This window comes from Cibotium barometz, chromosome 23 (genome assembly GCF_041138505.1).
Source record: "Cibotium barometz isolate CiBa-2024 chromosome 23, ASM4113850v1, whole genome shotgun sequence".
In the NCBI taxonomy this organism is placed as follows: Eukaryota; Viridiplantae; Streptophyta; class Polypodiopsida; order Cyatheales; family Cibotiaceae; genus Cibotium; species Cibotium barometz.
This window is the reverse complement of record NC_141068.1, coordinates 1255625-1276337: the sequence shown is the minus strand read 5'-3', so window position 1 is coordinate 1276337 and position 20713 is coordinate 1255625. Positions and strand designations below refer to the sequence as shown.

Genomic DNA, 20713 nt, shown 5'->3' with positions numbered 1-20713 from the left:
AGCAGGATACCAGTCATGTTCTCTCCAGACTGTAAGGCCTTGGGAGAGCTGGGGTTATCACTAGACGAGTCAGTGTCAGTGTCATGTGACTTGTCTTTGCCCTTCTTTGAAGACTTGGCGTTGTCCTTGGCTTTGCCTTTGTCCTTTGACTGACAATCCTTTGACAGGTGGCCTTTCTTCCCACACTTGTAACACCGACTCTGAACTTTCTTCTGCGCTGTCGAGAGTGCCTGATCAGGTCCAATAGACGATGAAACTTTCAATTTCCCCTGAGAAACTAGGATGGATTCCTCTTCCAAGAGGAGAGTACACAGATCATCATACTCGAGGGAACGTGTTGTGATCTGAACCCGCAAAGCTCGGGAAACCATGTCATAATCTGCAGGAAGCCTGATGAGGAGGAGAGCAGCTAACTGAGAGGAGGTCAAGGCAGTACCCATTGCCACTAATTGGTCATGAATTACGTTAACCTTCATCACAAATGACTGCATGGAAGTCCCTGTTGAAAACTCTAGAGAAAAGAGCTGACCCAATAGGTTGACAGGCCGCATTATTTTCCCGTGCATATAGGTCTGTGAGCTTTCTCCAAACGGAAGCAACACAATCCAATGTTTGCACGGCGGGAGAGACCTCTGGTGAGATGGCTCGAACAAGTGCAGAGTGAGCTTTTGAGTCTTGATTCTCCCAAGCTGAAAGTTCGGTGAGAAAGGCATCCTCCTGGTCTTGAGTCCACTTCCTAGAGCTGGTAGGGTGTTTGGTCTTTCGTTCGTGGCCTTGAACAATCTCCCAGAGACCCTTGTGTGTGAACCAGACCTTCATCTATAGCTTCCAGTGATCATAGTTTGTACCACTGAGCTTGTCCTCCTTGTTCGTGTAGGGGGGACCCATGTCTGCCTCAAAGAAGCTATGTCTCAAACAACCTCTGTAGCTAAGCAATCCACGTGCTCTCTCAAGCACCTTTCCACAGGATCCAACTAGGGACGAATAGCCCCCTCTGAAGATGCAGGCTGGACAGTAGCAAAAGAAACCCAAAAAACACACCACCGGGAACCTCCTACCGGAAGAGGGAGGGGATCTTGGAGGGAGAAGAGCTGATGTGCCACTTGTCTAATGCACTTGCTGAATTTGTAGCTAGACCTCCTCCACTTGCCTCTGTAGAAGAAAACGCAGCCTGGGGGCTGGCCGACAGCAGTTGGAGAGGTTGTAGAGCAAAAAACGCAGCTAAGAAAGGAGAAACGCAGCCACTGTTTGAAGGATCTACAGCCTGGAGAATCTAGGGAAACAGAAAACGGAGACAAACAGATTGTGCAGCAGCTAGAGCCTAGGCGAATGATACCATGAAAGAATGTGCACAAGCGGAAGCAATGAACATGAGAGAGAGAAAGATTGCAAGCAAGAATTGGGCTTTATTAGCTTGAGGTTACAGAGTACAAGAGCCAGCAAATAGGGCAAGGAATGATATGATAGAATGAATAAAGGGAGCACCTCTTATATACTTGAGCATGAAGGGAGCACCTCTTATATACTTGAGCACCTCTTATATACTTGAGCATGAAGCAGTCGGCTGTAGGAAAACAGGCCGACAGCTCCACAACAGCATAAATAGAAGGATGCAATATTTTAACACTTGGAACACTTGCAGTTTGCAGTTGAGGACAACTACGATATAAGAGGGAGGAAATGTAACTATTTGGCCCTCCTAGCTCTATTTCACAAGATGAAACCCATGCCCGGACTGTAACTCGCGGCGCCGCCCGAGGGACTAGGGCCTTTGACACCGTTGTTGATACCATCAATGCATATTCAAACATTTAAACATAGCCACAGCCTTAACACATATCCATCATCACTTTGCATAAAACATAAAAGCGATAAAACATCCACAAATGCTGAAAATGGAGCTTGCACGTGTGACACCGCATAGAGGCCGGAATGGGCCGATCCCCCCCCCCCCTTGGAGTATTTTATTACCCAAGGAGAATAATATCATGTACAAGCTTTGAGGGCCTTACTCTCCCCACGGGAGATGCTGGATTATCCATATACAAATGCCATAACACAGCCCAACACGAGCAACCAAGCCGGAACATAGGTTGTAGAAATGCCGAGCCAACAACATAATCCATATACCTCCGTGTGGGTACTGATTCTTTCCCAAAAACCACGGGTCTTCATGCAATAGAGCTGGTACAGTAAGTACAACTCTCCATTCAGCCGGTACAGCAGATACAATGGTTGGTACAGCCGGTACGCCGTACGGTGGTTGGTATAGCAGGTACAAGTACAAAAGCTGGTACAGCATGTACAGTGACTAGTACAGCAGGTACAGTGGTTGGTACAGTAAGTACAGACATTGGTATAGTCGGTACAATGGGTGGTACAACAAGTACAAGGGTTGGTACAGTAGGTACAAAGGCTGGTACAACAAGTACAATGACTAGAAATCATAATAAATGATTAAATACCCTTGCCTTCAGTATTTCTTCGCGATGGAAGCCTCCAAAACAGTCCCCAACAGCCGGTATTCTTCATGGGCAGCCTTCAAGAGAGAGAGAGAAAGAGAGTAGCCATCATTAGGACAGCTTGTAACATGGTAGAGGCTAGTGTGCAGCAAGAGAGCCTCTATTAATGAAGAGAGAGGACTCCAATTTATAGATTTGGGCCTCCCATGAGCTAAAATGGCAAGAGAAGGCTACAATGACAAGTGGAGAGCCACACAATAGCTGAAGTGACAAGTGTGAGGCCACTTGTCTCACTTTGATCCACTTTATAACAAGTGTCAGGCCACTTGTCTCACTTATGGTCCACTTTCTTGCCACATGTCCCAATCTAAGAGATGGATCCTTCCTTAAACTTTATCTCTAAAAATATCCCAACTGGTAGACATTCTGTCATAGGCACTTTGCCAACTCTTGGAATTTGCTCAATTCCAGATGTAATGACGTGAACAGAATTTCCATCGGAGTTGGGCCAAAAATAGCAACTCTCCTAAATTTTAGGAGTGTGGTCCTTTGTATTCTAGGATAATCCCCCGTTCCCAAAGCTTATACTTTCCAAATATTTAGACATCCTGGAGTCCACAAGACTCCTTTCATACTGGGAAATGTCCAAGCTAGTGACACGGACACCACACAGGTGGAAGAAGACATGGTGACATGGTTAATAAGGTTTGATTAACAAAAAAGCACCATTCTTGGTCAAAAAGCAAGAAAAAGCAAAAAGTAAAATAGGGTTGACCGCGAGCCAAGGGCACCATTGGAAAGAGGAGACTAAGCTAGACCAAAAAGCTAAAAGTTGCTTTTTCAAAAAGCAGCTTCAAGGCCAAAAAGCAAGGTCCTAAAGCTAGAAAAGCAAAACAAGAACTAAAAAGACCAAAAGCAAAGTAAAAGACAAAAGCAAAGCAAAAGCATCACTTTTTGGCAAAAAGCAAGGCTTCCCCAAATATAAAAGAAGCATGAGCCTCTTTTTTGAGTATCAAGTTGAAGAACCTCTTCATTGCGTTGCCTTCTTCGTTGAAGCGAGGAGATCCTCTTCTCCATCATCATCTACTTGATCATGAACCAAATCATGGAGTTTTTCTTCGCTGTCCGTTGATTCGGAGTGCCTCCATTAACCGCAGCGCCACATCATCATCTGTTTGTATGACTATACGGATCCATACAGTCATACGGACATGTATGGACTGAAATTCCAAAAACCCTAAAAATTTCAAAAACCCTAAAATTGCTCAAAAAAACCCGAAAACTACTTTTTGGAGGTTGTAATCGTCCGAAAACCATTAAACCAGTTTTTATATCAGTTTTCTTGCCAGAAAGAGATTTTCTAAGGTTTTCATCATCGACAAGACTATAGGAGTTGTGAAGATTGGACATAAACATGGAACTTGGACATATAGCTTGGGCATGAAGATTGGACATAAACATGGAACTTAGACATATAGCTTGGGCATGAAGCTTGGACATAAACATGGACATATAGCTTGGGCATGAAGTTTGGACATAAACATGGAACTTGGACAAATAGCTTGGGCATGAAGCTTGGACATAAACATGGACATATAGCTTGGGTATGAAGATTGGACATAAACATGGAACTTGGACATATAGCTTGGGCATGAAGCGTGGACATAAACATGGAACCTGGACATATAGCTTGGGCATGAAGATTGGACATAAACATGGAACTTGGACATATAGCTTGGGCATGAAGCTTGGACATGAACATGGAACTTGGTTATGGAACTTGGACTTGGATTTGGATCCAGACGTGTATTTGGATCTAAACTTGGATTTGGACTTGGATATGGATCTGGACTTGGATTTTGGACTTAGACATGGATCTGGATTTGGACTTGGATTTTAGACTTGACTTAATCTGGACTTGGTTTTGGACTTAGACATGGATCTGGATTTGGACTTGGATTTCAGACTTAGACTTAATCTGGACTTGGTTTTGGATTTGATTTGGACTTGGATTCATTGGATTTGGATTTGGATGTTGGATCTGGCACTAGCTCGGTGAGAGATACTTGTGGGTCATCCCTGTGGTGTGCTCGGCATCAAAGATCTTGTAACGACTCGACATTGACATCGACTTGGATATCCTACATCGGCATATCTATTTGTTTTGTATTCATTGATTGTATTAATCCTGGCCAGCGTGCCCATGGATTGTTCCTGAATAAATTCTTGAAAGGGAGCGGGGCCTGTTCCTCACTCAATGTGGTTTATTGTGCAAGATCCCTATTCCCTTCTCTCTCTCCCCTCTCTCTCTATATATTTATCTCTTGGGACACGTGGTTGAGTCTGTCACTGCACGCCCCGCTGGGCTTACAAAAAAACTATTCGCTCAAGTTGTAATACCTCCTCAAGTTCATCCTCTTTTGGTGGATCTTCCAAAACTGGTTCCATAGGAGGTGGTCCCACATAAGGCCTCAACAAGTCCAAATCATACATATCTCGCATCCTTGACAAGTCTTGATGATAGGCAATAGTCATTGCATGCACTTGAGGCCTCCGTGACAAAGCATCCACTACCAAATTCTTCTTGCCTGGAGTATGCAAAATCTGAAAATGAAACATGGACAAGAAATTTGCCCACCTTGAATGCTTCTCTAAGAGTTTAGGCTGTGTTAGAAAGTGCCTTAGACTCTGATGTTCTGTTTTGACTATAAATTCAGCTCCCAAAAGATAATATTTCCATATCTGTAGGGCATGAAAAGTAGCTAATAGTACCTTCTCATAAACCTACAAATACAATTCTGCATGTTGTAGGCAATGGCTTTTAAAAGCCATTGCATGACCTTCTTGATTCAAAACAGTTCCCAAACAATCTCCACATGCATCACATTTGACTACAAAAGGTCTATGCAAATTTGGAATGATAAGTACAGGCCCTGACATAATGGCATCCTTCAACTTTTAGAAAGTTATTCTCTCTGAATCGGACCAACAGAATAAAGCTTTCGTCTTCATTAAATCATGTAACGGAGAAGCCAAGAAATCAAAGTGCTGAATAAATCGACGATAGTAAGAACATAGACCAATGAAACTCCTTAGTTGATGTACATTTTGAAGCTCTGGCCAGTCCTTAATGGCCTGGATCTTGGCAGGATCCATGCGTACACCCTCTTTCGAAACAATATGCCCCAAATAGTGAATCTCTAACAAGAAGAACTCACTCTTCTTTCCATTGATGAAAAGCTTCTGTTTCCTAAGCTCTTCAAACACAATGGCGAGGTGTTCCTTATGCTCTGCCTCATTCTTTGAAAAGACAATAATGTCATCAAAGAAAGTTCCCGTGAACTTGCGATAAGGTCAAAAATCCTATCCATCATTCTATTGAAAGTGGCAGGTGCATTTGTAAGACTGAATGGTACCACCAAGTATTCATAGAGCCCGAAAGATGTCCTAAAAGCAGTTTTATGAACATCTTGAGGCATCACTCTAATTTGATGATAACATCTCTTAAGATCAATACGACTGGAACACGCAACTCCCTCAACCTTGTCAAGAATGCCATTGATTCTAGGAATCGGAAACCTTTTCTTGATAGTTATCTTGTTTAGAGCTCTGTAATCTACACACATCCTGTATGAACCATCCTTTTTCTGAACAATAGTACTAGAGAGTGAAAACCAAGTAAGGATAAGTTGATTTCTTTATTGCTTTAGAAATGGAAATATGGCTTATAACTGGTATGGTACTCCTAGTGATACTTGCATCTATGCAAATTTCCCTACCCCTATGAGTAAAATTCACTTTCTTCTCCTTATGCAAAATCTTGGGATCCAAACGATAATGCCAAGGCATCCCAAGTACTACATCGCATCCAGTAAGCGGTGCTACCAAAAAGTCTTCATGGTCCAAATAGCCCTAAATTTGTATACGAAGCCTTTCTATGATGGGAGTGACTTTAACCTCTTTGCCCTTAAAGGCCGCATCTGCACGAAAATCCATACCCATCTCCTCCAGCTTTAACCCAAGAGCAGTAAAGTAGCCATCTGAATTTATCCATAGAGGCATTATCAAAAAGAAATAAGACAGTTTGATCCTTCAATTTTCCCCAAGCCTTGCATAAAAGTCTACTCTCAGGTTCATGTGCAGTATTCCCTTGTACATCAGGTATGACATTTGCACTTGGTTTTGCATCTTGCACATTCGACTTCTTGGCATTCTGAGGGCATTGAGAGTTCGTATGATCCTTACGGCCCCATAAGAAACATTTTCCCTCTTTCATACATTCATAAATATGCTGTCTGGACAGCTTGGTATCATCCTTCTTGCCCCCCGCCTTCTTTTCAGAGCCCCCTTTTACATCCTTGGACTCATTAGGCACAAATTTAGGTGGCTGCCCACCCTTTTTCTGCTCTGAATTTTCCTTTGTAAGAGCTGAATTCTTGGCTTTGACGTACTCTTGGCATGCAGTTCCTCCGAAACAGTGTGGCTGAATATATCAGCTCTGTAAAGTGTTGTGAGGATAGGCTGCCAAGCTATTCTGGATGGTTCGATGCAATCCCGACTCTCACTTCCTTTTCTTCTCATCCTCACTAGTAGTCATGAAGGGTGTGACCTTGAGAAGAATCCGCCAGAATTTTGAAACATACAAAGAAAAGGATTCCCCTCATCGATGGATTCCCCTTAATCCTGTGTCAACCATTCCCATTCTTTTCGTACACCTTTTTCAAAGTTGGGTGGAAGAAACTGATAATAAAATTGCTCTTTACGGTTCTCCAAGAACATACAGCTGTTCCGTCCATAAGCTTTGTCATCCACCAATCACTCGCAGTTTCTTTTAGATGCATTCCCACATGCCTGAGTGTGGACTTCTCTATGAAATCCTCTATGCAGAAGGCTATTTCAAATTGCCTTATAAATGCAAGTGCCTTGGTGGTGTCCAAATTTCCATTATAGCTATCAAACTTTATGTCCTTGTCCCCCGACTTGAATTCTTTGGCCTTCTTGCTATGTCGAGCATCCCGTCGCACATGTTCGTCATCTCCTTCGATATGTCTATGATGATGGTATCTTTGGCCTTCTTGCTATGCCAAGCATCCTGTTGCACCTGTTCATCATCTCCTTTGATATGTCTATGATGACGGCAATGCCTAGGGTCTAGGGCTATTTCCCTAAGCATAGCCCTCAACTCGAGATAGAACTCTTGGAGCTGGCACATATCTAGAGGGTGTGGATGTCACTGACAATTCATTTAGGTCTTCCTCATCTTCCATGTGGGTTGAATACCCTGCTTCTGCTTGGGGCTGCATGCCGACGTACATCATCCCCTCGAGCTACATGCCCTCTCATATCAACCGCTCGGGCTGCATGCCCTCTCATGACATTTGCTCGGGCTGCATGCCCTCTTGCATCATCATCAAAAGTCCCTTCACGGGGTTGCCGTGTGAAAACCCTCTTGCCCTCCTCATCGGAGACAACATCACCACCACTTTTCAAATATGCAACAGCCAACTCCCGAGGTTTCTCAACCTCCATCTGTTGGACAATAGCATCAAAAGTAACTATATCTGCCTTAGCCTGAGACTTCGACTCAATAACCCTTTGTACATTAGGGTCCCTTTGTAAAGCACGGAGCTCTTCAAGCTCCTTCATCAAAGCATCTGCATCTTGCCGATCATCAGCCCTAGCGGCTAACCGTGAATTGTTTGTTGCCAAAGCCCCAGCACGGTCTCTGTCTCTATCCTCTTCCCCCATGCGGCGAGCACGAGTGATAGAATCCTCCACAGAATGATCTGACTTGCTGGCCATGATGTATTTACCAAGGTTTATCAGATAGAAAAAGCATTTCCGTGCCCCAAAACTGCTCCCTACCAACTTTCCAAAAATGATACTGAATAGACTATATAAGGGTGCATAGTTTGCAACATACTCGTATGTTTTCCCAAGCAAACGTTTGATAAATACACGTATGGTATGCATGAAACATACTCAACCCTTTTTTTGGGAAATAAAGTTACATGGCAACAAAAAAGTATTCGTTGTGGGGAGTCATGAGCAGGCCGACGTGCAATCGTTTCGAAGTTCACTTCAGCTTTCAGCAGCGGCCAGCTGCCAGCGTTTTGAAATTTGAGAAGGGGCACCAGGCTCACGAGTCACGACATACAGGTTTCCGTGTTTGGTCTTTTTAGTTTTTTCCCTCTTTCGATTTTTTTTCGCTCTTTCTCTGTATTGTCGTACACTAGTCACTATACATCTCTCTCTCTCTCTCTCTCACACACACACACACACACACACACACAAACACACAGTGGCGGAAGTGGCCCTCTTGGCCTTTCTTGCAGAATCTTTGGTCATGACTCACTATACATCTCTGTCTCTCTCTCTCTCTCTCTCTCACACACACACACACTGGCGGAAGTGGCCCTCTTGGCCTTTCATGACTCTTTAGTTAACATTTTACTAGTAACTACAGTGTACAATGTACACTGTAGTAGTGTACAGTATACATACTTATTACTAGTAACTACAGTGTAGACTTTCTGGTCTAGGCTCTGAGTGCTCTTCAAAGTCCACACACACACACGTCTTAAATTCTGAAATCTGAAATATTTCAGATTCCAGAATATTGAAGACTGAAGTCTTGACTGCTCATGTTTGATTCACATGAAGTGTCTTCTACTCCCAAACAGGTATTGAAGATGGAACGCAGGAAGGGCTTGGAATGGGACTGTGTGACTATTGTGAAGAGATTCGCAAGAGGCATGCACACTTGCAAGTGCAAGTTTTGTCCCCATGTATGGGATGGAGGCCCACTGCATGCTATGGGCTTTGTCTTGCATCCCATCTGGAGAGGGAAGGACCAAGATAGTGATGCAGAGGTGAACAATGGATGGATGAAAACCATAGAATGCTACACTGAGAACAATATAGAAGAGCAAGGAGTCTTAGTTGATGAGTTGGATGTATATCGATCGGAGGGAAAGTCCTTTGCTCATGACCTTGCCAAGGACGAGAAAAGAATGCAACACGCTATATAAATGGTGGGAGACATTTGAGGCAAGCACTCGTAAATTGCAGGAGCTTGCTATCCGTGTGTTATCTCAAGGAAGTTGCTCATCACCATGTGAGAGAAATTGGAGTACTTTTTCTCTCATTCATACAAAAAGGAGGAACAGGTTGAAGCCCTCTCACAGAGAGAAGTTGGTATATATATACACCAACCTCTGTCTCCTTACAAAGCTCAAGCAGAGAGGGTTTGAGAAGATGGAGGTGACCTTAGAAATGATCAACAAATAGAAAGATGATGATAGACTCATTTCTTTGCAAGAACTACAAGAGCCAGATGAGGAAGTAAATGTAAGAGTTGTCGCAGGTGCTTGCACAAGTGTTTCTGCTACGCTAGATGATGATGATGATGATGAGGAGGAGGAGGAGGAGGAGGAGGAGGAGGAGGAGGCAAGTGATGATGAGGGTTCCCAAGATCAATATACTTTATTTGAGAGAGGGGTCGGCCATTCCGGCTCATTGTATGTCTCTTGTCAATTCAGCAAATTACTTCTTGTATTTGAGGAAGTGTCCATCAAATCTTAGTGTATTTAAGTGTATTGATTAGCATTGTGTTCAACCAAGTTACCCCCAACCCCCCCCCCCCCCCCCCCCCCCTTCTTTCCCCTTTTTATGGTTAGATTACCAAAAAGGAGTTTGCTTCACATACAACATTGCGGGTGCCCAGGGATTCTCCACTGGCATGCACCTGAATCTTTCACTACAAGATGATAACACAAATAAAACATATGCCTGGCTCTACCCAGACATTACTAAACAATATGTAGTCGAAGTTGAGGCTCGTGAACAGAATAGGGGAGCTCTACTGGCTACAAGCACATGTAGGATATCTATGGACAGCCCCACATCAGCCTAGGACAGCCCTGTATGCTTGTTTCCAACCCTACACAGCCGTAGGAAGAAGTTGACCAGCTCAAAAGGGGCTGTACCAGCCCTCAGATACACCCAGATGAAGTCAGCCAGCAGATATGCATGCCTGGGAGAAGTTGGCCAGTAGGTAGGAGGCTTCAGAACAGGTCGACCAGCAGCCCCTTCTCCCCCCCCCTCCCCCCCACCCACCCACCCACCCACCCACCCACCATGTACCTGGAAAGTATGCAACTCCCAAAAACAGCTTTTCCTAGAATTTTTATAACTCTTGCCCAAAATAACCACTTGGAGGGCAAGCCAAGAGGAGGCACCTTCCTCCAGGGGTCCGTAAAGTGGCCAGTCTCCCGTCCTGTGGTCCCCATGGGCATTAAAATAGTCCCCTTGAATGTGTACAGCTTATAAGCTGTCCGGTCACTTATTAATGAATGTGAACCTACACCCATAATTATTAGCATATGAAAACATAAAGCTGCAGATTAAGTTTTGGAAAGCACTTACCACCTCTAAAACACATGTAAACCACCTGTTAGATTAAAACAAGTGTGCACACACGCGTCCACAGGGTGCCTGGGCGTCCCTGGCCCCATGGACAAAACAGGCAGTAATCTCAGGCATTGTCTAGGCAAACAAAACAAGTCATCCAAGAGTAGAATTAAGGACACTCACACACATGAATGCAACTAAACTGGAACAAACACCCATATGCACAGTTGTATCAATTAGGTAAAATGTTCAGGGATCCAGAATCCTTTCGAAGCCTTCCCAAAACATAAATACAAAGTGAACACCAAGATAGCTAGTCCTGGGAAAACACACCATGTCAAGCTCCATATGCCATACCTGTACTGTCATGTCAGGCTCCATAGATGATAGGCCACACATGTGTTGTCATGTCAGGCTCCATATGCCACACATGCACAATAGGAAGCAATGAGAGGTTTTGTGACATGTAGGTTAGCCACCGTTGCCAAGGCCATCGATTCAGAGGGCACATGGCACCGTGCCTCGCTGTGATGTGCAGGATTTCTATGCATTGAGGGCTGCCCCATCGGATAGGGATAAGCGAAAGAGGGAAGAGCAAGAGCCTAATACAAGAAGGCTCAAGGACTTTAAAGCAAGTGACAAATCCGTCAAGTTTGAAGCTTACCATGGGGAGTATGATGCTTCCAAGGTGATGGCTTTTGTTAAGCTCTTTGGACTGTGATAGGGAGCCCAGACTAGTCTCCAAAGGGAAGGAAGTTTAAAGCTTTGCGAAAAGCTTCAAACTTCTCTCGTGGGAAAGTCTTCGTGAACAAATCTGTCAAGTTGTCTTGTGTTGGCACACAAGCCAAGCTGATTTCCCCCGTAGAGCATGTCACCATTTGGTCCCTTCACCAGTCTTGACTAGTGTTTCACACACTGAATTAGAGCCAAGGTGTGAACGGGGATTTTTTCACAGAAGCAGGGAAGTCATAGGATGGAAGACGCTTGTGTAAAGCCAAGACTTGTTGCAAAAACCTGTGTGAAGGTCTATCTGGCATGTCTCTATGTGAAGGCGGATTACAGGACATGAGTTTATAGGATTTTACTCATTTATATGGTTTATAAAGGGTACTTGTTCACACTTATTTACAAGTGGGGATTTGGACAAGGAGCATACACATGAGGTGGACTTGAAATTTTAATGACATGAGCGAACACTTTAAGTGAGCGTCCACTTTTATATATATATATATATATATATATATATATATATATATATATATATATATATATATATATATATATATATATATATATATATATATATATATATGGTGATTGTTTTTAACTTCCAAATGACGGGCTTTTGATATTTATGGAGAGGGTACCACTTTTAGCAATGAAAAAAATCAAGTACATGCTTGAAATCAAGCTGACAAGTAAGCTATATGGAGCTCTCTCTCAAGATATCTTATGTGTATGCTGACGAGATATTTCTTTTGGCTTCATGACGAACCTTGCAAAGAAAAAAAAAGCTAAGTAAACATAATGGTTCGAAAACTTGGTTTACATACGGACATGACCAAGGACTATGGGCTAGTTTTTGGCATATCTTTGCTCGAGGATTTATACCTATATGATGGTTCAACGCATCTATATGGTTATGATTGCCTCAGTGATTCTTGAGATTTATACACAGCTCTTTGGCTCCTTTTGCTTGGATGGAGTATGTTTTTGGCTCCGTGTTCCATGGGATGCAGTGGATTTATGGATATCTCATGAATCAAGGATTTCTATCATTGGCCGAAATGCCTGTAAAACTATATGCAGCAGAAATGTTTATGGAGCGCCAAGATATTTATGCCTATGATTCATTCTCATCTTATGTTCTACACTTGAGCCACCTCTCCTTCCAGGTTTGTGACACCATGGAGTGCACGTGGTAGAGTGAACTTGAGCCCACCTCTCCTCCAAAGTGTGTGGTCGGAGTACCAACACGGAGTGTATGTGGTAGAGTGAACTTGAGCCCACCTCTCCTCCAAAGTGTATGCTTTGAGTACCGGCACGAAGTGCATGTGGTAGAGTGGACATGACGCCTTGTTGGCAAGGGACTTATGTCTATGCCAAGGGTTGTTGGAAACATGGATCCTCCCACTTCCTGGGAGGTTATCCATCCCAATTGTGTTCCTGCGCAAGCGCGCTTAACTGAGGTGTTCCACAAATTGGTCTAGCCATCCAGACCCCAAAACCTTAAGGTGTTAGGTGACCTCCGGTTTTCCAATTTGTGGAAACCTCAACTTGCCAAGATTCAAACCCAGTCTCACCACGTGAGCTGGTTCTCTCTAGAAGTGTGGATTGCATCTCCAACCACCCTCCCCGCCCCCTCCCCCCTCCCCCTCAAGCCACACTTTGGTTGAGGTCTTAGCTTCCAACACAACTTGGGCTCTGATACCAATTGTTGGTGTTGGACTCACACACACAGAAACCTGCACATTAGGGTTAGGTGCAGGAAGAAGAAGCTCACATAGAAATGAGAGAAATGAAATGAAATAAAATGTTATATTAACGTCTTCAAAAGGCCATAATGACCTATGAGACCAAAAAGTTACATCATGGTGGATCTGATACAATGTCTGGATAAAAAACCAGAAAATGAAAAAATAAAGATGATACTACTGGCACCTAGAAAATGAAACTGGAACTGGAAGGTAAACAGAAACCCTTATAGGGTGTGAATATAGTGAGAGGGGGGGGGGGGGGGGGTTACGCTATGGAGGTGAGTGGAGTATAGTGAGGGGATAGGGACGGGGGGGTACACTATGGAGGTCATAATATGTGCCGCATCGGACGCTGGCGTATCTCCTCAATATCCTTTGTGGTCAGCACCCTGACTGGGTGTCCCACATATCTCGCAAGAATAATCCGAATCCGCCGTTGCAACCTCCGTCTATGCTGGGATGCCCTCCTCCGTAGTCATGGACGTCTGAGAGAGAGAGAGAGAGAGAGAGAGAGAGAGAGAGAGCCAAAAGTGTGGTAGCCACAAAATGCAAGTCCACCCTTGCATGTGTGTGACATCCATATAATATAGAAGTACAAAATATTATATGTAGAGTGTCCTTTCACACTTGATATCCAAGGGGGAAAACCACATGGGAAAAAGTGTCCTTGGTTAAGCCTTGTTCACACATAGCACTACCATAAGTGAGCATATGCCTACAAGGGTCATCTAATGTAACATCTTGTTGGCAGGGGACTGTGTCTACGCCATTTGTGGATGGATTCATTCATGGAAGGGTGGTAACCTTGGTGAGTGATTCTGTGAACTCATGCAAGGGTGGTAACCCTGGTGAGTGTTTCATGAACTCATGGAAGGGTAGCTGCCCTGGTGAGTGAAGCCTCGTGGAAGGGGATACCTTTGCGAGCATGAATGGTTTTATGGAAGGGTTGTTGCCCTGGTGAACCATATGGACATGTGAAGCATTTTGGCTTGGGCAACGTATGGATCATAGGAGTGGTGCTCTTATGGAGTCCAATGGCATGGCAAGGTGTTTTCTAGCTATGCGTTTTGCTTAGCTCTGTAACATCACACTACGGCCGACACCCCCCCCCCCCCCAAAAAAAAAAAAATACCAAGTATATTATTGGTACAATGTTCCACGGGCTTTTAAGCTAGATTTGCCATAAAATGCACCATGCATGAATATAGTTACCAAACAAGTGGTCGAAGAAGAGTTTCCTTCGTTGTCGATATCCCTTGAGAAACCTTCCCGCCCTTCACTGGAGTGAACAGTCATGGTACTGGTTTTCCGGGTCAACATGTGATGCTGATGTGCCTTGACTGGCACTTGGACTGGACACTCTCGGTGGGAGAGGACTCGTTGAAAGGTGACGATGCTGTCCGCCCTATTCGACCAAGCCAAAACAACCGGCCAACAGCGTGTTGATCAGCCAGCAGCCTGCGTATGGCGACTATGAACAGAGGCGACCAACAGCTTCTAGTAGTAGAGGCGACCAGCAACCAACAGCAACCTGTAGCAGAGGTGATCTGCTGACCAGCAGCAACCCTGTAGGAAAGGCGATTCAGTTGACCAGCAGCCTGTAGCCAAAAGCGATCAGCTGACCAGCAGCTCCCAGTACTAGAGGCGACCAGCCGACCGGCAGCTTGAAGTAAAGCAATCAGCCGTGTGGAGAGCTAGAAGCAAAACAACGATTGAATTCCAAGGCGGCCTGCTCTTTTTCAAAAACCCTTTTCTCATCCCATCCAGCACGGCATGCCTTCGTTTGGTTCTTCCCACCAACCTCCATCACATGTGGGAGTTACACTGTACATGTAAAGTGTCCTCTTCACATGCCTAAATCATATGGGTGCCCACTGGGTTGGGCCCCGGGCACATTTAATAAGTGTCCACTCACTTATTAGCAAAGGTTCAGCAAATGTGAAACTGCAAAGGTTATAACATTACAAAATGATTTAATAAAAATATCCAAGGTTTTTGGGACAAACTTACCACATGTTCGTAGGCCATAAAACATGTCACAATACAAGACACTCGCACGGTTCATGGGTAGACGTCCCAGGACCATGAACCAGACATTCATAGTAGGCAAACACACGAATACAAGTCACGCGAAAACAATGTCAAGCGTGCGAACATGTGTACATGTGCACTTGATTCATGGACAAATCTCCCGGTCATGGAACATGTATATCATTGGCATTTCCGGGCACAAATCTGGCACATTGGAAAGAGCGGAACTGAGACCTAGAACACTCAGATCCACACACTAGGCACATTTGGGCAAGAGAAACTGGAGGAAACCATATAAATGGCCAAATGATGACAAATACTCTCTCTTTCATGAAGATATCAACAGACTTTCATACCTCTCTCTCAGGGCGTTGCCAAAATGATTCGTGCTTTGGTAGAATTTGGCAATTGGAGGCCGGTAGCAGCTCATGAGGTCTGAGTGGATGCTCATATGAGTCCTGCAAAGAGAAAGATATTGACCAAGTATTCCATTCAAGGTGGATTACTATCAAAGAACAATAGGGTTTGTCGTTGGTACCATGCCCTTGGGGCTTGTTTCAGCTCATATAAAGCCTTCTTCAACCTGCAAACCTTATTTGCTGATTCGGGCAGCGGCGGAGCGACATACACCTCCTCCTTGAGATGTCCATTCATAAAAGCTGATTTTACATCCATTTGAAAAACTGGCCACTTCTTATTAGTAGCCAAGGCAAGTACTATGTGAATAGTGGTCATTTGAGCTGATTGGGGCAAAGGTTTCACTGTCATCAAAACCTTTAACCTGTGAAAAACCTTGTGCAACTAGCCTAGCTTTGTATTTTCCAATGAACCATCGGATTTATACTTAGCTTTCCACACCCACTTGTGTGTCCAATGATGTGGGCTACAATTGCTCCCCACGGGAGACCAACCACAATCGGAAAACAAGTGCACAAGCTCAGATCACTTAACCTTTACAATTAATGTACAACACAATCATCCACAAATCTGAAAATAATAAAACACAACTTGACACCACCATTGGGGCCTGAAAGAGCTGGCTCTCCCCTCAATACAAATTGTATTTCTTGGAGTATTTGATGATTACAAGTTTCATGGGCTTATGAGCCAGATTTCTCCATACATGGAGTGAATACAAATGAATCAAATTACCATAGGTGTTGTCGGTGATGAAACCATTTGTTGACGAAGACCGTGTTATAGGCAGTCTTCCACCTTCATTGGGCTAGGCACCTGCATTACACTGGTCTTCTAGGACTGCGCACCAACAGGCACGCCCGCACTAACACCTGGCAGGGTGATTCACCGCGGAGGGAGAAAAACCTATTACTCCCAATGAAAGTTTTGCTCTCAAATTCCCAAGCCCACTGACCTTCATTGGCTCTTAAAACTTGAGAGTACGGTCAGGGCAAGCCCAGGGAATCGGATATCACAGAATCCCAAAGAGAGAGAAGAGACATTTGCAAAAGAAACTCTACAAAACAGAGTTCTTGCTAGACGTGAGAAGAGAAAAACCTGATTTTTTAAACTGTATGAATGACCCGTTCCATGTGGAGCTGAACAATTCAGCCAACTAGCTGGAGGTATAGGCTGTTCCATACAAGGCCGGTTAACCCGTTTAGGGCAGGTTCCTCAGATTTGTGGCTGATTTATGCTGTTTGGCTGGTAGAGATTGAAATTCAGATTGGGGTACATGTGCACACTGTTCGAAACAGGTAATCGCCTTCCCTTCTACGTGTGCTGATCCCGTAAGAGAGATAGAGAGAACTGAAAGCTGGCCGGGATCACTTCAGTACGCTGGGGGGGGGGGGGGGGGAGTCGGGTTCCGTTTTTAGCATGCCGGCCGAGAGGGAGTCGGGTTGGTGAAGGCTCTTACCTCCATGCCTTAGCCTTACCTTGCCTCCATCCAACGTAATTCGTGTGTTCTTCATGGCAAGTACACGACTTTCTTCAAATGGATTTTGGGCACCCACATTTAGTATTTGCCCATGGTAATGAATGTGAACACATAGCCTTATAAATACAAAAGGTTAGAATAACAACATTTAAAACAAATGAATACACCATACTTTACACCTGTTCACATGCAACGAAACATGTCAGAAGACAGGGCAAGCTTCACGGCTCACTAGTAGGCGTCCCCGCTCAGTAAGTGGCACATCATAGCAGGCAAATACACAAATACAAGTCACGCGAAAACAGTTTCAGACAGGCAAAGGTGGATGCACGTGCACATGTAATGGACAAAATCTCCCTTTCATGAAACTTGTACAAAACATTCTAGTCGGGCACGAATTTGCTTTGCTGCAAAGTACCTGTTGGGTACTTCGGAGCTCATATGTACGTGTGTGAACACTTCCTATGAGTGTGTGTGAACCCAATCTAGAGTTGTTAAATATGTAGATATTATTTGGGTTTGACATAAACAGTGATGTTATTCACTAGAGCCTCTTAAGGCTATAAATGTAGCAGCCCGAAGAATTGGGGGCTTTTTAAAATTGAGGAAAAATTGGCCCATTTGAAGTTTCTACAATGATGAAAATTTAGGGCTTTTCCAAATGTCATCAAACTAAAAGCCCAACACATTGCCTGCAAACAACATGGATATGATCAGAAGTAGCACGACCAAAGAGGTATGGGAAAAACTTGAGAATCTGTTCGGTAACAAGATCAATAATTCCAAAGTTTTTCTCAAGAAAAAGTTTTTAACATGAGAATGAAAGAAGCTGTCAGGACCTTTTGTACACTTAGGAGAATAAAATCAATTTGCTCACGTATATTCGTTGAACAAAATCTTAGACTTTTCATAGATTAACAAGACAAGCATAGCATAAACAAATTGCAAGAATAAAAGATAAACATCAAGCTAAAGAGGAGGCTGAAAAAGCTAAAAAGCCAAAAGAGCTCTTAGAATTGGAAAGACTTTTTCTCATCATGGAGGAACAATGCCAAAAAGAAGACGCCAAAAAGGTGGAAGAACGATGGGCGAAAGAAGCTCGATGTGAGGATGAACGAAGGGCTGAGGATGCTAAAAATGCAAGGCTGAAGAAGACCAAAGATGGGCAGCCCAAGCTACCCAGGGAAGGCTTGAAGGTGACAATATGCAACTCTAGAACCAACAATTGATAGCTGCTATGCAAGCAAATGTGTTCTCTTCTCCCTACCCTACCGCACCACGGAGCGAGTTCCTCCACCACCCCAACTATCACCGTCATACGCGCTCAACCGAACTTTAGTAAGTATGATGGTAAGTGTGATCATGGTGCAGTCATGCAATTCATTCATGAATTTGTAGCATATTTTCCATTGGCTACGCTTTGAGATCCTTAAGATCGAGTCCACCTGGCGGCACCTCACCTTTCGGGCGAAGCAGTCACTTGGTGGCAGCATTGGTCGAGTCTACATGTAGACCCAATCATAGGGGCACCTTTGTGTTCAATCTCAAAAAACAGTTTCTACTTCCATAATACATGACCAACCGTGAGGATGAGTTTTATGGACACCCGTACTGACATACTCTAGTAAAGTATTCACGTCAGCACAACAATTAGGTATATCCGAGGAGAGTTCACGTAGTTGTTTTAGACTAGGACTCAGGGGTCATACTCATACCACCTCTTAGGATGGTTGGTAGAAAGTACTTCAATAGGAGTGGGTTATTGTTCCGGGATCATAGAGTCTGTGTACCGGATTGTGTTGAGATTAGGAAAAGGGTCCTTTATGATAGAGTCTGTGTACGAGATTGTGCTGAGATTAGGAAAAGGATTCTTTATGATAGAGTCTGTGTACCGGATTGTGCTGAGATTAGGAAAAGGATACTTTATGAATGTCATGACTCTCCTATAGTAGTAGGTCATCTGGGGATACAACGAATTTATGATTTGGTAAAAGGCAGAGCCGTTGATTCTTTCCCATAGAACAAGGACTATCCGGGATTTACTTCATCTACCGTAACATAACAGCGATTTAGAGGACATCAGGACGCCCGACAGGTTATGATGTACAGGATTTGGGAATGGGAGATTATCTAGGAATAGAGAGCCAGGCACATTTGGTATTCATAATGGTCTGATTTTTCCTCCCTGCCTCTTTAGGTGCTTATCAGTTTCCCTCTCCACCATGGCTGTCCATTCTTTGAATTTCACTGTAAGCTCTGAATGCACGACATTTACACAGGGCCTTTATATACATGTACATAGGGAGGTTAAGGGCTGAGGTGGCTTCCCTTCTGAAGAGGTTCCCACCCTTGATCAGTCAATGCCACGTCAGTATGACATCATAATGTGCCATGTCAGCATAACATCATCATAAGCTATGTCAGCATGACATCATCATGTGCCACATCCGCCAGCCGTACGATCTGTTTGGGCACTTTGTACATGGTCCTGGAACTGCCTGCCAAAAGGGCAAGCTACCAGCTCATGTGCGACTTCCCTTTGTTCTATATGCTCAGCATCCAGGTCCTTTTTTTTGTGTGCGTCTCTGGTTTCTATACAGGTTTAACACTTTTTGTACACAACATGCATGCATCTATACAATGTCCAAATAGAGCTTGCAGACCTGCATACTTGCTATTTCTCAAATACCATGCATATATATTTATATCTTTTTGTGTCAGGATAGAGAACACAGTTTCTTTTCCCTCTGTTTTGATAGTGTGGAGGTGAAGAGTATCTTTGTTTTTAAAGATGGGGTTGCTTTGTAGCCCATCCAAGTCTAGTGGAATTTAAAGCCTTTAAACTGTGTGCCTTTTTTTGTGGGTTGAAAATGCTATTGCACAGTCATGGATGACAGAAAGGGTGTTTATGTGTGTATGCTCAGTGCAAGTTATTGCACTGAGATTCTATTGCACAGTCATGGATGACAGAAAGGGTGTTGATGTGGGTATTTTGAAGCTAGCTCCTAGCTGAAAAGTTTGGCTTGAGTCTTTTCAGGTTCTCATATTTGCTGCATGCATAGTTGTGATTATTGATGTTTACCTCAGTTTTTTCATCAACATAATCCTGTCTATTTCTGGTGTGACAGCCAAGGCCAGTATGTATGGGAGGATCATCGACCCCGTAACGGCATTTGGAAAGGAACCAGCGGGGGGGAAGCGTTTTGCTTCAGTGGTTGCGATGATGATCAAACTTCTGCAGACACCTCTGTAAGGCATCTTTAGGTTTTGTAAGGTCTTTGTGGAATGTTAACTAATTTCACTTCATTCAGAGTGTTAGGTAGAGGGAGGAGGGGTATAACACTATTCCAAAAAGTTTTGCATGGATCATAATTTTTGGAGAAGAGGGGTGATCCTCTGGAAAATGCATCTTTCTTTCCCACCTAGAAAGGCTG

The 20713-nt window shown here is 43.9% G+C and overlaps 1 protein-coding gene across 2 annotated transcripts in view; it reads left to right on the top strand.

Moving 5' to 3' along the window:
* Positions 1-20713, top strand: part of MC1 (metacaspase 1) — a 34441-nt gene that overhangs the window by 12358 nt on the left and 1370 nt on the right. For both annotated transcript variants that reach the window (XM_086817023.1, XM_086817022.1), the window contains exon 3: positions 20408-20528. In XM_086817023.1, coding sequence (XP_086673149.1) covers positions 20408-20528 — 121 coding nt within the window. The remainder of the gene's footprint in view (positions 1-20407; positions 20529-20713) is intronic.